The following is a 17325-nucleotide window of genomic DNA, read 5'->3' as shown; positions in this document are numbered from 1 at the left end:
GAAAAAAGTGAATTAAGTAACAAGGATTCTTCCCTGACACAGGATTCTGTTTATGAGTTTCTCCTAAACTCTGACATTCACAGAGGTTTAATTGAGAAATAATTTCTGTGTAAATGACGGGCACTTTCCAAAAGCACTTCTAGTAACTTCTTACTATACTTAAAGAAATCAAAAGATTCGAAAAATTAAACAAAAATCTGATAAATATTTTATACTGACAGTCCAAGCACTATACATAATTTGCAGGTTTTACTATTTCAGTTTATCTTGACAATGTTACTGAAAACCAAGAGGGTTAGGAAATCGGTGTTAACAGCTATTGATACAATATTTTCTCTGGATGTACTTTGGGACTTTACTAATTGAGAAGTCTGATACAATAGCACTTATGTTTGTTAACTACAAATATTCTAAAGAATCATACACAACATTATAATTATTTGTTTCTAGAGGTATGGCTGGAGTATTACAATACAAACTGTACCACCCCAGTCAAATTCCGATGGTTAAATACTCACTCAAAGAACTCTATACAGATATTCCCCGCCCAAAACAAACATTTTCCTAGACTAAACTATTTGCAAGATGCTAAATCAGTATGACTTCTCTCAACGTGGAAAAGAGCCCCCTCTCTTAATCTTAAGACTTGTTGGGTCATATTATACGCCAGGCGCTAAAATGGTTACAATAATAATGATCTCATAAGTGAGCTGTCAGACTAATTCACTTTATTTTCAGGTACCATGAGACAATCGCCCCAACACTATAAATACTCTAAAACATTATGGAAGTGGATATTTTTGGAAGAAAAAATAATTTTTTGAAAAATAAAATTCTGTCTCTTGTTTCAGTATATTTATTGCAGAGAAAAGCAAATTAATTTTAGAATTAATGCCTTCCAATTAAAAATGTCCATATTTATTAATTCAGTGGTATTTCTTCTATGTCTTACGGATAATTATGAAGTCAACACATTTTTGTATCTAATAGCTTGAAAAAATCAAGAATATATCAAATTATGTGAAAGCTACAGCTACTTAGACTATGCTCATAGAAATTACTATCTTTTGTTGTAATCTAAAAAGTGAGAATTAAAGTATCAACCAGACTGTTAATACACTGATAGTGACTTTAAAGAGATGAAGTATTGTGAATTTAGGATGTCATCTGTATGTTACTAAATGCCAGTTACTATCTAGTCTTCAGCATTTTCTGTTCATGAAACAGGCCATAAATACACAGAAAATAAAGGTGACTTTTGACACAGCAATCAACTGTCATGTCCTTTAAGGCGTTTCATGTACATGCAATAATTTTAAGGCATTAAAATCCGTTTAAAATGAATCTGTTGATATGGTGTAATGCGCTTATTGAAAAATCAGCACGCTATTCTGTTCCCTAGAATTTTGCTATTGGCTTCACTGACTCCCTACCTTCCAAAAAAAAACCGAAACAAAAAAGCCCACACCACTACAGGACTAGAAGAGACTTCAGTATTTTTACTACTGTAATTCATGTCAAGAAGTCCCTTTCTAAGCTGGTCAAGCTTTATCTTCAAAGTAAGTAGTGTGTGTGGGAGGCGGCTCTTGCTTCCACTACTTCCACTAGAACAGTGTAACAGAAACTAAAAGATTTCTTTTCCATAGTTCATTCATGCTTAGCTAATTGTTCCCATGTTTAAAACTGTATTTAAGAAGTATAAAAGATGCCTCTTCCTTCCTAAAGTTTGTTTCTTGACCCAAACTGCAATCACAACCTTTCAGCCTGTGTACCTAGCCTGAATGAAAACCTCCTTGACTTGTATATCATAAAAATACATATATCTATTATATGATATATTCTATATGATAGAATTGACACAACTTAACTGTAGGTGTATAGCAAATATGCTAAGCTATAAGCCGTAGTCAAAACGGTGAGATACCTTCACTTCATCGAAATTCAGGGCATCAGTAGTAGAACCCTGAATCTTTCAACAGAGCCTACACGGAGCACGTTTCTGATACACTAATAAGGCATGAGAAATTAGGTCAACTGCGTATCTCCCACTATTCCAGATGAGGTGTCAAAGATACCTTTTAAAAATGGCATTAACATTTCCCTATTTGTGCTGGACATACCTTTTTCAATTCATTTAGGATTGCATGTTCTTTTTTCTCACCTACTTTATATCACTGGTCATTTACAGCAACCAATACACTGGGCTTCTCTCTTTCATTTTAAGTGATGGACATAAGCTTAAGGAAGAAATGTTTCTAAGTTCTTAAACACATGACCTTGTACTTTGCTGTACTTTCTAAAGTTTATTAGAATTTACTTTCCAAATTACATTCTCGAAAGATATCCCTCTTGTACAACAGCCCAGCCCTCTTGTGAACCCTATCCTCCTATTTTCTTTTCCATGGGTGAAACACATACCTCTGCTGTTACAGCAGGCTTGCAGTTAGGCAGTTTTTCTTCCTCACACGGAATATGGGTTCAACCCTTTCTAATCAAGATATTATTTTTTTTGGTATATGCAAACATCAGTCACCATTCGCCTCTGAATTTGCATTATTATTTCTACTTCAGAGACCATGCCCTCACACTGAGGTTTTCCACGGTATCCTAAACTGTTCTGGAAAAAGAAATAACCACTGTTTTGTGTATGAGTTCACACCATACCGTATCTTATATTGGGAAGCATTTTTCTTTAATTTGGCGATTTGGTTATTCTTAAGCATCAAGCCCATAGCTACCTGTGCACTAAATTACAGTTGCATTAATTTGGAAATTATTTCTTCTATGAGTACAGAGTTGATTTTGATATTTTTTTCAATATGTTGGGTTACTGTGTTGGTTTTCCTCAGTACTGTGTAGGCTGTCTCTTCTACCCGACTGAAAGCGTATTTCTTGAATAAATGAATTTACTGCGAACACTTAGGGGAAAATCTCATTCTTCATTTATACTTCAGGTTCTTAGTAAGACCCTTGAAGCATATTGATGTTGTTGGCACACCATACAGTTTCCTTTGTACATATTATTATTGTACAATTGCTTTTCAAAGGTTCACATAATCAAGTAGTAAAGCATTGAAGTAGTGTTTAGTAAATTTTTCACCATTAATTCTATTTCATAACACCCTCATCTGTCTGTCTCAAGAAAATTATATTGGAAGCATAAGAAGGCATAAATAGACCTAGAACATCAAAGTAGCAATTGTTGGCAAACCCCCTTCCCCAACAGGATTGGGCTGATGTGCTTTTCCACTCCGCTGTATGATTGCTTTTTCAGCAGCACACGTGCTCACATGCTGTTTTTCTGTAGCATTACAGTGTAATATTTATGCATGTTCATCTGGATAATTTTAACAGTTTTTAATTCAACTTTACATGCAATACAACCCAAGTGAATTAACACCTATGTTGATCTTGGCATACATTCAGATTCTTGATTAGCCTGCTCCCCACACTCCCAGTAAAGACCCCCTGCTACGTAAAGCAACTGGACAACTAACACACAAACTCCAAAATACTGTCCAATGATTTGAAAACTTCAAGACAAGTAGTCAATTCACAAAGTAAAATTAATCTGAAAAAAAAAGAAGCAGGGGAAGTAATCTGCACAAGGAATGCCTTGAATGGCTACGGGGGGGGAATGCCTTGAATGGCTACAGGGGGAGACTGGATTTTCATGTGGAAAGGTGCATTTGCTACTATTGACGAAGTTTCTCCATGATTTAGTCACAGAACTTTGGGTTTGGTAGAAAATTTCCTTGGCTTTTATAATTGTCTGATGAAATGAGAAACTTCTGGGAAAAAAAAGAGACTTTCCTTAATGGTAATTTAACTAGAAACAATTTTTAAAAATCTACACCCATCTAGAGCATTCACAGAATATTTTGTTAAGCTGCTTTTCCTGATTTCGTAATTTCTAAATCAATGTACACAAATGTGTTTTTCAAACTCAAGAGCATCAGGAGAGCCTTGCTTGAGTGGTGCGATCCTAAACTGGCATAATTAGGGCCCTGCCTGGGAGCAGACCCTTTAATAGAGCCGCACACTGAGTGGGGAACCGTTCACACATTCCCTCTCAGCTCTTCACAAGCTTTTCTGGGCAATGAGCCAGCTGGGAAGAGAATCAGGCTGATGTGACCTGTTGCAACAGCCAGGAGAAGTGGCTCAAGGAAACCTACACCTCCCAGCACCGCAGAGGAACTACTCAAGCAGCTCAAAGAGGAACAATTGTGAACATGTAGCGTGGTGGCATGGGGAGGGCTTGCAGGGGGACAGAGCTTTCCAGCTGTTCAAGCAAGTCAAAGAAACTTCTCTGTAGGGCTTGGAGACTCCGAAAAGTCAGAATATAAAAACCAGTCCATCCATCCCATGCACGGCATTATTTCCTGGTATGAGACCGGCTGCAGTTTCTACCATGAGAGAAAGATGGGTCTGCTATGTAAAAGCTGCTGTGAAAAGACCGAGGCACTCTCTGAAGGTTTGCCTTTCTGAATCTGAGTGAAGAACCGGAGTGCGTGTGTTGTCCCCTCTCCTCCCAGTGCTCTAGAAGTAACAGAATGAACAAGAGAACAAGGGGGAAAGGAAAGAGGTGATACTGATGTAGGTGACAAATGATTCCCCAACAGTCACAGGAATGGAGTGACACATCAGATTGCTGCACAGACCTATGTTTAACATCAAAATGCTTCCTGAAATCCCTGATCACATAGTAATCCTAATTAGCATTCTGCATATTCAATACCTGTAAACAGAACTTGCATAATACCTCTTTACTCTGCCTCCAAAATATTATAATATTGCAACAATATTTTCAGGATAAAGATGTGACCTCCACACCAGCCAGGTTTTTTTCCTCCCAGTTAGATACAGATGAAGCCACTATGTGGTAACTTCCATTAGAAGGCTGCTACAGTAAACATTTTTCTACACGTTACAAAGATCTTACACGTAAGGTTAGCTCTAATATTCTATGTACTTGAAAATGACAACTATCTGCTCTATCAATATGAGATATGACGTCAAGGTGACTGATATTTACTTTAAATTAAAAAGGAAACCATACTAACTAGTAACACTTTCTCTGTAGATGCAATTTTTTAATACTGGAAGTTTTCAAGAGTAAAAAGTGACGTAAAGTAAATCTATTCTTGCAAGATTTTACAGCAAAATGGCACATGATGCAAAACATGGGTTTTCACGAGTAAAAAAGGTTGTCAAAGACAGGACATTAAGACTTTGGAGCAGGCTTGTATCTGAATAAATAAGGACTTCCCAGCAAGTCTGTTATAGAGACACTTCCACTGCAAATCAATGAAATATGTCCAGATTTTTTTTTCTTTATTACTATATTTATCCCTCTATTTTAAATGGAACTCCTGATTTCAGCACCATGAAAGCTTGAACATGGCTATTTCTCCTTTCCCTCCCCCACACACCTTACCTAAAAATAACTCCTTGCCTTCTCTCCATCTCTCGGGGTTATACTTGAGTTTAGAGTGGGTATCACCGATGCAAATTTCTGCACCTTAGAGGATAACCGCATATTCCTCCTAACAGACTTCCAAGGGAAAATGGGACTTATGATTTTCCAGCAGCTATCTTCCAAATTTAATTTACCCCAAGCCTCAATGTTTGCTTATATGTAGGCCACACATTTCCTCCAGAATTATACTCGGGAGGGAAAAAGACTGTTTATCACTACTCTCCTCTTACACTATATATTAGGCATTTGCATCTTTCTAAATCAGTGCTTTCCAGCATGTACAAAATTCTCCAATATCCTATGCTTAGGAGCACGCACTAGATAAACAGAAAAACATAACATGCAGGTTTTGGAAAGACATTTTTAGACCAGTTAGATTTGTTTCTATTTTTGTTGAACGTAACGCAAAGAAAACACTATCTAAGTTACATCCACAACATTTATTTTTGCTGTTTTTAAGCTGGAAATTTTTTTTACTGGCATTATGCATGCACAGTTGCAGTCAGTGTGCGTTAAGTCACAGGATATAATTTAAAAGCAGTGGGGTTTGCTTCTTTTTCCCCACATTCCCGATTTCTTATCTCTCAGTGGTCTCTTATGTATGTTTAAAAAAGTAACTAAAAGTTACAATATTAATGATATGTTTGCTTATTTATTATGTGCAATGAATTTTAAATTCAGACCCATGTGAAGATCCAAACGGAGATGACCAGACTAGGAGAAAGTAAAGCAAGGAGAGTAGGTTAAAAGAGACTACGAGTATCTTTTCAGGCTAAATTTTCATGCTAAATTTTTGCATTTTGCATGTCTTTAAAAAAAGTGGTTCTTCTGATACTATGTGCTAATAAAACGAACATTAAGTAATTAAACTTGAATGCATACTTACTTTTCCCAAATTTTATCAAATGATTATGCTTCAGTGAAGTCCTCATGCTAAATAAACAAAGCTTACCTTAACAACTCAACACTCCATAGGGCATGATATTTATACAACAGGCTTAGTACACACTGAGCTTAACCCTTTGATTCCAGGAGTCATGATTTCCTGACATGCCATCCTCATACAGAATGCATTAGTACTGATGTTGAATCTCCTACCGTCAAGGAAAAAAACAACTAACCAATTTATTGTAGGCATATTAATTTATGGGACTGAAGATAATTATCTATCTTATTTATTCTAATAAAGTTCAAAGTCCAACTTCATGAAAATAAACTGCTTCTTTAGAGATATTACAGGGAATATTACAGGGCTTTTCATAGCTCTTCACGCAAACGGGTAAATTTACAAGTAGCTGTCCAAGTCACCATGCTGTGGAGCCAACAATAGGATGTGTATCACTGACAGATTAGTCTAAGCACCGAGATTTGCCTACCTGGAAGGGAAATAATTGCAATGCTGTACACGAACACCCAGCAATGGCAGCAAATTGACAGCATCTACCTTTGGGTTACGCTTGTGCTCTGCACAGTTGTTGAAGAACCGCAAGTCTCGCTCATGACTATAAGTGTAACGAGAACAACAGAGCTGCCAGTTTTAAAACTCAGGCTAGGTAACACCAAATTCTTCAGGGGCCGTAAGGAGAGTGACTTTCTGCCACAGGAGAATGATCTACTGGTTCTAAGAGCCAAAGTGACATTTTCCCTGTTATGCCTACTATGGATATGTGGTTATAGGGAGTGAAATCCACGAAAGCAACCACCTCATTTAACCGCGGTTTACCACAATCACTGCTTCCCCAGAAAAGAAAAATATTCTGAAACAAAAAACAGTACTACAGAAATCTTAACCTTACTACCGCAATATGTTTTCCAGGATGCACAGTAAAGAAGTAAATGCTATTATCTCATCATATGCAGCTTAATATTATCCTCAACTCTCATCACAACCCCTCCTTAGCTATTCTGTGATATGTCATTAATCAATGTACGTACTGATTGGATCCATTCAATTGGTGCATCAGTGTAATGAATGGCATATATAAACATGTTTCAAATACATTTATTCCGATATCTATACATGAAAGTAAAATCACTACTACAACCGGTACTCAAGCTTGTCAGATGGGATGCTTTTCTCCTTCTGTTTTGCATAAGACATGCTAATGGTTATGCCATCTGCAGTCTGAAACCCAGAAAAATGTAAATCAGAAAGTAATAGTAGATCAAGATAAGCGTCTATCTAAAACTGTAATTTTTGCAGGTATTCTGTTAACTCACAATCTAAATATAAACCTCCTCTCCCTGAAAATAAAGGACAGCTAGTAGATACCAGTAACTTTTGCATGAAAAACTAAAACAACATTTGCCACCACAACATTCCTCTTTTAGAACAGATCACATAGCTAGTGGTAAATTTAAAAAGGTTTTTCATGAGGATACAAAAGACACTTAAATTCTTCTAGGAAAATCCCAGCAGTTCCCTAAAACCATTCCCTCTGTAAAGCACAGTAGAACTTGATGACTTACCCAACACCCTGTTTTTGCAAAGTTGAGGACAGAAATTGGAAGGTTTCTTCAATAAGCTTTCAACTTGCTGATTAGCTAGTAGGTGCTGTAAGTCACTAAAATACTTGACGCGTTATGGAATAACAGAGAGAACATATATAAAACCAGCATATGCTACTACCCCCCAAATATCCATCAAATGTAAAAAAGACAGCCACTAAAATTAATACCATTTTTTTCCTTCTTTGGCATGTGAAACAATAGAATAGTTTACATCAAAATATGGAGCACATGAGAGATGCAATGGCAAGGCTTCCTTAACACCCACATTTGCCTGCAGATGTGTGAGGTAGTTTTAAAAGTTTTATTAGGTTTTTACTAGATTTATACATCAGTTCTAACATATCTCCAGTTGCCAGATCAGTAAATTGCTCTGAAATTACGAGGAAATTAGAAATACACTAATATTAAAGTACTTTAAAATGTTGGGAGAAGTCTGTTTCCTTAAGCACAAACACAAGCACAAGCATTTTTGTCTTATAAACCTCAAATTGCTTATACATATTTAGCAATTCCTACTGCTAGGGAGTTTGGCTAAAGTTACCATTAAATTTGGCATAATAAAATAATAATACTGTACAATTTTATGACCCATATTACAGTATTTGGTCAAACAGGCATCACGATGCTAAAAATGTGAATTTCCACTACATAATGGACAATGAACAGCTCTGTATTAACAGTAAAAGACAGAAATAGAAAAGCTCCAGGAACTCATTTTTCAAAACCTTTATGCATCCTTTTCACAAAAGAAGAAAATTAAAATGGAGTTCGTACTCATACCTGAATTTACATGGTATTTGATACATAAACCAAAGTCTGGGAGCAAACTCCTCCTTTCTCTCATTTAAAAATGAACCAAATGAAGCGTCCAAGGCTAATAAGAGGCAGTGTGCACATACTGATCATGGAAGGAAAAGCTGGAAACATGAGCAATAATCTTGGCTTTAGGGAGCATGTAACAATTCTGAAAAGAAAATTATTTGCTTTATTTTCTTCTTCCTGCCTTGCAAGTGTGACTCATGAGGCACTGACTCTTCCTGGCAAACACATAATACAGGATGTCTCTACAATACACCATCCCATGGCATTTAAAAGGCATCAGGCCAGGGTTAGTGCTTTGGGAGTAGGAAAGCACAAGACTCCCTCTCCTCACCTCATCATCCTCTGGGTTATATGTACGACTGTCTGTCTCCAAACATGGTTTTCTCTCCTTTCATCTATGCCCACCACAAACAGAGCACCCCCACATCTCTTCAGCCGTGAAAAAAAGGTTTACAAATGGGTGGAGAATGTGAACAGAGAAGTCAGTAGCTCCTGAACTGCGCCAGTTTACAAGTTGGAGGATTAAAGTAAGCTAACTTCACTGGGAAACACATACTGGAAAAATATCACTTTTTTTGCCTGTTTCATATACTTCCCTTAGCGTCTGGACCTTGTATACTCCTAGTACAGCCCATGTTATCTTTCAGAAGGGGGAGCTGGCTGAATAAACTACTTTCACAGTATTCATTAAATCAATCATCTCCATGATTCAACCCTTCAAGATCACCAAATCAACTTCCAAAAACTTTAAAAAACTAAGCAGTTCATAAGCTGCTGCCTTTATGACTACTCTTCTTGTGTGCCTTCAGCTTGGAAGATATTTAATACAAAGCAAAGTCAAGGGCAAAGAGTGGAAAGTTGGGATGGTCCCAGGACTCCTACGCCTCTGGACTGGACTACAACTACAGCATGGCAGGATGCCAACTCGACATGTTTTCTTTTTTTCCATTTTCTTTAGTCATTTTCCTAAGTTCTTGTTTGGTTCTGAGCAAATAAACATAACTTTAAAAGTATATTTGAAGAGAGACGACGTGGAATGTGGAACTGTTTGCTGTGCCCAACATTGCTCCATGAAGTTTCACAAAGAAAAGGAGACATGTGAATTACGTACAAAAATTGCACAAGTGATCAAATTTCACAACACTTCACTGGTGGAGAAAAAGATAAATTCTGGTGCCTGGGGTCCTCCATTATGCATGACAAAAACGAAAAATGAGATAAAAATGCCCTATTCCATCAGAAAACAGGGCAGGTCCCAAGAGGATAAAGGCTCACCCAGAAAAGTAGATATGAGGAAGAGAATGGTAGGAGTTATACTTTTCTATTTCCTGAACAAAATAAAATCATCTCTTATGCACATCTTTTGTCTGCAACAGACGTAATTCAGCAGTCAGACACCCATATTTGGTCTATATACAATGAGAGAACCAGTTTTGTCAGCAGAACGCAATTTCATATGGAACTCTGAATTAGCAATAAATTAACTAAAACCTCAAAAATAAAAGATACTTTTTTTTCAATAATAAAATGCTATATATAGTTTTACCAATAATTCATTTAAAATAATTATTCAATAACAGAACTCCTATTCACCCAAAGACAAGCTGAAGCCCAATAGCATCCCAGTGTAAAACTCTGTGACATACGTTTTTCTGAAATGGCAGAAGCAGCTCCTAATTTCATAATTTCATGCAGTTGTGTTGGTAGTTTCTGAACACCTCTCTGTTTGCCACTTAGATTTAGTACCGAAAAATTACTTAACTCATTTTTTTTCTGGATACGGTTTTACTCTTGTCTTAACACAGCTGTTTTTACAATTTAATCCATGTATGTATAAAAATCAAATACCAGTTCTGCAACACGTCTATAAAGAATGAATTCATACAATAGCAACGGAACTCAGACTTAGCCTTAGACCTATTAAGCATCTATAGCCACAAAAGGCTTTCGTAACTTACAGTGAATTTTCTCTGTGAATGAGAAGTCAGCAGCATGCAAGCCTGTAACCTCTTGTATGTGAATATGCGCATACACAGCATTAGAGCACAGGCATCCACGCACACCCCTCTGCGTGAGCAAGCACCGCGCTCGTCCCTGAGAGTAAGGCCCCAAAAGCAAGGATACTTTACTAACCTGCAGTGGTCTCTGTTTATCACTGCCCTTAGGAGATTTCAGTCCACTTGTCTGTTGCTGTAAAAGCAGCTGCCTTGCTGCCTGGAGTGCCTAAAAGTACAAAAAAAAAAAAAAAAAAAAAAAAAGTAAATAATTTCCACTAGTTCCTAGAAAGAGATGAGTTACTCATTGCTGATGTTAGGTAAAAGTCCAATCGAACAAATGCAATCTCCTCCTATTCGATTTGTATTTGCTAGATTTCAGACTTCATTCTGTTTTTCACTTAAAACATAAAGAAAATCTTCTGAAAGTACATATATAGGACTTCATTAGAATTTATGGATGTACATGAAATCCTGCAGGAAATAAAGTTAATTTGTTTAAAGTGCTTGAAGAGGAAAAATCATAAACTGCATCAATAGCCTCATTTCCACAAGGAACTTGTCTTTGAGTGTTCAACTAAAATGCCCACTCCCTTGCAAATTATCATTCAATTTGCATTTTCATATTAGAATTTTGAAGCAAAAGCAAGTAGACTTCAAGTGTTACCGGAAGCTGTAATTAAATTTGACAAATCAACATCAGATTATCTTGAAAGTGAATTAATAAGGATATTCATTGAAGATTAAAAACACTTTTTGTACTTACAATTCAAGGAGAAACCTCTCCTTTGACAAAATAAAGTGCAGTTTTAATGCCAAATAAAAATGAGTGGTTTTCATTTGCATTCTTCGGAAAATCAGAGAACAAAGAAATTACTACTCAACCAACCAGATCAGGCTCTGGGATGACAGTATCCCAATCAAAATAGAAAATGTTTTCATTTATTTTTATGTTTTCATTCCAACTCAGCAAAATACAGTTAAACATACGGAATGTAAACAAACAACCCACTTACCCAAAGACAGCTAATCTAAATTATTTTTCACTATAAAATTATTTTTTAAATGCCATGTGTTATACAGTGGTATTTATTAAGAAATAATAAAAAAATAGATTCAAAACATTTCCACTGAAACTACCTGGAGAACTCTTCCCCCCCTCCCGCCCCTTAAAAAAAATCCGTTCAGTAAATAGCAGTTACAGCTTTAAAATGCATCACGCTATCATCTACGTTATTAAAACATCCTGTAGATGGAATATACTGCAATAAATGCCATTTGATCAATGTTCCCTAAAATAATAAAGATTCTCAACTGATAAAGAAAGGTACAGTTTTGATTAGACTCAAATGAGCTGGTTTTTAAGATAGTTTCTAGTATCCATGACAACAGTTGCTTTGACAAGATGTGCATATGGCATTACACTGCCAGCTGGTGTGAACAATGTTTGAACTACTGCATTGAGATGCTGAGCAAACAGAAAAAGTTGCCACGTCTTAACCCTCAGGGAAGGCAGTCATCCCCTGATCAATTATGAAAAGACAGAGAGAGGGCTGCTACAGTCTGGCTCCAAGCAAGTTTTCTGAGAAGGCAGGCAGACATAGAAAACCAAAGTAAACAAACTGAATGCACTAGCACCATCTCCTAACAACATTGATTCGTCTCCCCATAGAAGGCTCCGGTACAAAGTTTGCAGAGCAGACTTTTAACATTTGGAGACATTCCCACAACAATCCCCGTATTGTTTCATCAAATTCTCAAGTAATTACAGGTCAGCTTTACAAAGACTATACATTCCTCTGAACCTAAGCAACGAGTCGCACAAAACTAGCTCCTCTCTGCCAAAAATAAATAAAAGTTAACATATTTCAAAGTGCACTTGAAATATTTTGTTTCCAAGGAACCACTGGATGCCCTGTTTCCTATGTGAATAGCATAATCTCTTCTGCACTCACAGTTCTTGAGCAGATCCTAAAGGACAATCCCGCTCTGTCTGAGATCAGAGACAAATATATCTGTTGATTTCAGGGGCACCAGGATTTGGTCCCAACATCTTGCAGTGGTTTAAGCACAAAACATGGATTAAATGCATGAAGAGAAGATCTGTGGTGAATTTATAAGCCTTCCCAATCTTCAGAGCCCTCCAAAAGGGAAACGTGAATGGAAGCGAGAGAACTATTGCACTCCTGAATTCATGGGAGACTGTACAGGAAAACCAACCTCACCACTTGAGGTGATATTGCTCCAAGAACCAGAGAAGAGATCTGGAGTTACAGAAAACAGGAAAAACCATAAAGATAATTATTTTTTATTTCTGGCGGTCGCAGAAAATTCATTACGCGGCCTTTATCTGGAATAGGAATTGTAATGCTATAATGCTGCTGTATATTGCAAATAACTGGAACACTCTGCAAGTTTTTTCAGTGTCCTGATCTTCCCCAGCAGCAAAGTCATCTCACGTCAATATAATAAAACAAGCCAACAAGCATCTGGTAAAGCTGTACATTTACAGCACTTGAAAACTAGAGAATTATAGTATGTTCCAGCTTAGATTTAAGCTAGACAGTATAATTTCAAATTGTGGCTAGCATGCTCCTGTGGAATCAGCCTAAGAAAGCATGACTTCCCACCGCTACCTACAAAAAGAGTCACACTTTATGAAAAAGCAAGGCAGCACAACAGGATATGTTTGCATAAAAGGCTCTACTACTTAAACTATTTTGATTCATATGTGCTGGTTGGGATATCTTTAAAGGAGTAAAGGCTCATCTTTTAATACAGAATGTCTTATAAATGATGACTACCTGAATACTTCAGTGATCTTATTGTGGCAGTTTAGATTACTGTAAACACAGGAGATAGAAGAGGAACAGAAAACAATTTCAGGAGATCAGAGATGATTTAAAACTCATAAGGAGAAATCACTGTCAGCCTTTGTTCTTATAGCAGTTGTCATATGGTACTTCTTCCTCCCTGTGTGCTGCTTAACTTTAGATTTGGCTGCTCAGTAAACAACCTCCCAGAAACACACTGTTAATTTCAAAGGATCATTACTGACATTATTCATAAGTGAAGATTACGAGACTATAAAACATTCAGTTCTAACAATTCATTTGCTGCTATTAAATCTTTGCAAAACAAATTGACAACTTGAAAGTGCCTTTCAAAATTCATAGTTTAACATGTACGTTCAAGTAAACACCCATCCCACGCATCATTTATAAATTTCTGTGAACTAATTTGATAATAACTTGTGGTCTAAAACCAGTTCGATGAAGACAAACTAACAGACATTTATAAATCTGGCAGATCAAAATTATGTTGAGTCCTACCTCAAGTTAACAGCAGCAAGAACAGATTCTAAGACAGCCAAAATCGTATCCAGTTTCCAGTAACATTTGTTTCAAATTTAGTGGGCACTTTTCCTTAATTAAGTTATCTGAATTAGTAAAACTATACAAAAAAGTCAATGTAGACAAAAGCAATAAAAAGAAACGAGGATTAGAAATTATTTTAATAACGCAAATGAAAATCATTATAATGCTTTAAGTAATGGCTGTATAAGCAGGAAATTTGGGCATATGGTTTCCAGAACTCACTGTGTCTTCTAGTAAAATATTTATTGGGAACACTACTTCTTAATATTTACTGTGCAGCTTTGGCATAGCTAAAACCTAAGCAGAACAAAAATGAAATTAATTGCATATAACTCACCCTATTAAAGTTGATAAATTGCTGTAGATTTTGCAATTTGTTGGCGATAAGACTATGAGATACAACTTGCTTTTATTTTGTATTCCAAACCCTTGTATTTAATTTAAGCATGCCTTAAAATGATTTCTAAAGTTTTATCGTTTTAATAAAGTGAAAGATGCCACTAAAAGATGGTAAACCTATTACCCTGGTTTTTAAAAAGTAAATATATGTATATTTTTAGGAAACAGATGTCACTCATATCTTTCCTTTAAAACCAGGAATGTTTAACCTATCAGCCTGTTGCATTCGAGACGTTAAAATGAAAAATGACATCTACGCCCATTAATATCGTCAATGTATAAACAGCACAGCGTGACACATTCTTGAGAGCTGAAGGCTACAAAATCTCTCTGAAACATAAATAACAAAGCACTCAGAAGCATATTTGATGTTGATATTCATCTCTGAGAAAAACACTGCTGCCTGGGCTTCTTATGAAAATAGATGCAGCCCAAATGGATCTCCTGTAATTGGTTTCAGATAGCGAGGTCAAAAGAAATATGATACAAGAAACTATTATGTGGAACAGGCGAAACAAGAATGTTTATACAGGCACTCCCTATTTATACTGACAAGAGGTGTATACTTTGCAGATAACCAGAACTAAAAAACTTGCCAGAAGACAACCAGATTCTTTCCTTTTTCTAAGTCCAAATCCCTATTTTATTTTTTTCAAATTACTGCATACCCTAACATTCCTACTGAACGTAAAATAAGTTTCTGAACATAAAATAAGTTTCCAAATGGCTGAATATGTCAAACAAGAGTCACCTCACTGGTAGCACTATGCAACCGAAACGTATCAACATGCTAAGCTGGATTTAAGGCCAAAGACTGCTCTGCACTGGTTGAATAACAAGTTAACCAAATGATTACATAGCTACATTTATTATAAAAACCACTTCAGGAGAACCTTTACCCCTTTACACCCTGCTGCGGGCCCACTCTCCAGCTGGCTCTGAACAAGAAGCCCAGAATTACCCATAGTTGTATGAGATGCTCGAAAGATGGTGACAGAAAGCCAACGCTGTTCAATGCTGCCTAACAGCTCTGAAATCATACTGCTAAACCTTTGTCTCTTGTTGACTGTATTTTCCCAGAAAGTTCTCCCATGAATATCACAGCCAGTCAGCACAGCAGCTTATAATCTTTCCAAATGGAGTAGCAAAGCATTTATCACTATTCAAAAAATCTTGAATTTAAGATGATCCAACTCCTTTCCAACAGCAGTCTCTCCAGGAGACCTAAAGGAAAATCAAACTCCCATGCACCCCGAGACAAACTCCTTTTCCTTAGTGAACGACACTTTTTTTTCTCTAAGCTACACAAAGAAGATAAAACCTGTCCTGTCCTCTGATGACAAATGTGTCACAATGGAGAGCCCATGAAGTCAAGGAAATCCTGAACGTAACTAAAGTCCAAGCCAAATAACCAGTCGGAGTTCATCTAGGAGTGGTAGATGGAAAAATTATTACAGTGTTTTTCTACAGAAGTAGAAATGAAGCACCAGATAGCAAAGGGTGTTGGCATCGACCTCAAGGAATATATTATCTAAGAAATCTAGATGGTCACCAAGACGGATTTCACTCAATTAACCCAACATCAACGTGTGCAAATACTTAAACAAAAAAGTTTTGTCTGTCTTCTGCATCTAGATCAGCAGCTCCAGACAGCCCCAATGTACAGTGTGTGCAATTTCAGCAGATACACTACAGGATGCCCTGCAGCCTTGCCTAGTAGTAGGTCACAAACCTGCAAGAGACGAAAATCTTTTAAACTAAATTACATTCAAGAAGAAGAGGCAATAGCCTTGGACATTGTATAACCATCCCAAGTTCCCCCACCACCAGGCTGCTGCTTCAACTGTTTCCCCAGAAAGTGGTGGTGGCCACTGGGTGCTGCATTCAGCCCAACCCTACGGGGGGTGATTAAGTGAACGCTGAGTACGCTTGAAAACATTGACTGTATTGATGCTACAGGAATTTGTGCAAATGAATGCCTGGTTCCCGGATTCCCAGGCTGCTCAGCTTTTCCAAGGCTGGGGAAATTCTGTGTTCGTCCAGGACAGCAACTCTTCATGCCTGGGGAATTTCAGGTTAAAAAGAGACGGCACTTCAAGGGTTAGGTGGTAAGTAGGGAAAGCTGTTCTGGATCACATTTTAACTTATGTACTTATATTCCTCATGTGCCTCATCTTAGAAATGTAAGGATTTCACTGGATCTGGCCCTCATTTCCTTGGACTAAAAGGACTTTGTTGTTTTTTGGTTGGTTGGTTGCTTTGGGTTTTTTTGTTGTTTTGTTTTCTTAGGATGATACTTTCGGTTTCAGCATACCGAGGCTCTCATTTTGATTTAGATTTGTGGTCTTCTCTGCAATACAAACAACACTAGAAGAAGAGATCCTCAATCTACCTGAGCTTCTGTTCTGCCCTGATGTTATCCAGGATTAATTTGCAAGTGAAGAGAAAAAGTAACAGTAATAAACTGATGAATGCAACATGAAGTCTCATAATGCTGTTTAATAAAAGGAAATTAATCACATAATTGTCATAAACCTATTTTCAAACAGCAATCTATCAGAGAGAAATTATGCATCTGTAGTTATTGACCTTTCATTTTACCATGACTGATTCATAATTAGACTAGTTTTGTGAAAAATAATAGTTAATTACCAGATTTTTTTCACTCTAATTGTTTTGGCAATTTTTTTTTGTTTAGTGTCTTACTTTTTCCCCATGTGAAAGATGCTAAACAAATACAGGG

The 17325-nt window shown here is 36.8% G+C and overlaps 1 protein-coding gene across 16 annotated transcripts in view; it reads right to left on the bottom strand.

Annotated features, from left to right (window-relative positions):
* Positions 1 to 17325, bottom strand: part of FOXP2 (forkhead box P2) — a 433923-nt gene that overhangs the window by 116422 nt on the left and 300176 nt on the right. For all 16 annotated transcript variants that reach the window (XM_063323215.1, XM_063323216.1, XM_063323200.1 and 13 more), the window contains one exon: positions 10946 to 11035. In XM_063323215.1, coding sequence (XP_063179285.1) covers positions 10946 to 11035 — 90 coding nt within the window. The remainder of the gene's footprint in view (positions 1 to 10945; positions 11036 to 17325) is intronic.

This window comes from Chroicocephalus ridibundus, chromosome 1 (assembly GCF_963924245.1).
Source record: "Chroicocephalus ridibundus chromosome 1, bChrRid1.1, whole genome shotgun sequence".
Classification (NCBI taxonomy): domain Eukaryota; kingdom Metazoa; phylum Chordata; class Aves; order Charadriiformes; family Laridae; genus Chroicocephalus; species Chroicocephalus ridibundus.
The sequence above is the reverse complement of the archived record's forward strand: the minus strand, read 5'-3'. Positions and strand labels throughout refer to the sequence as shown.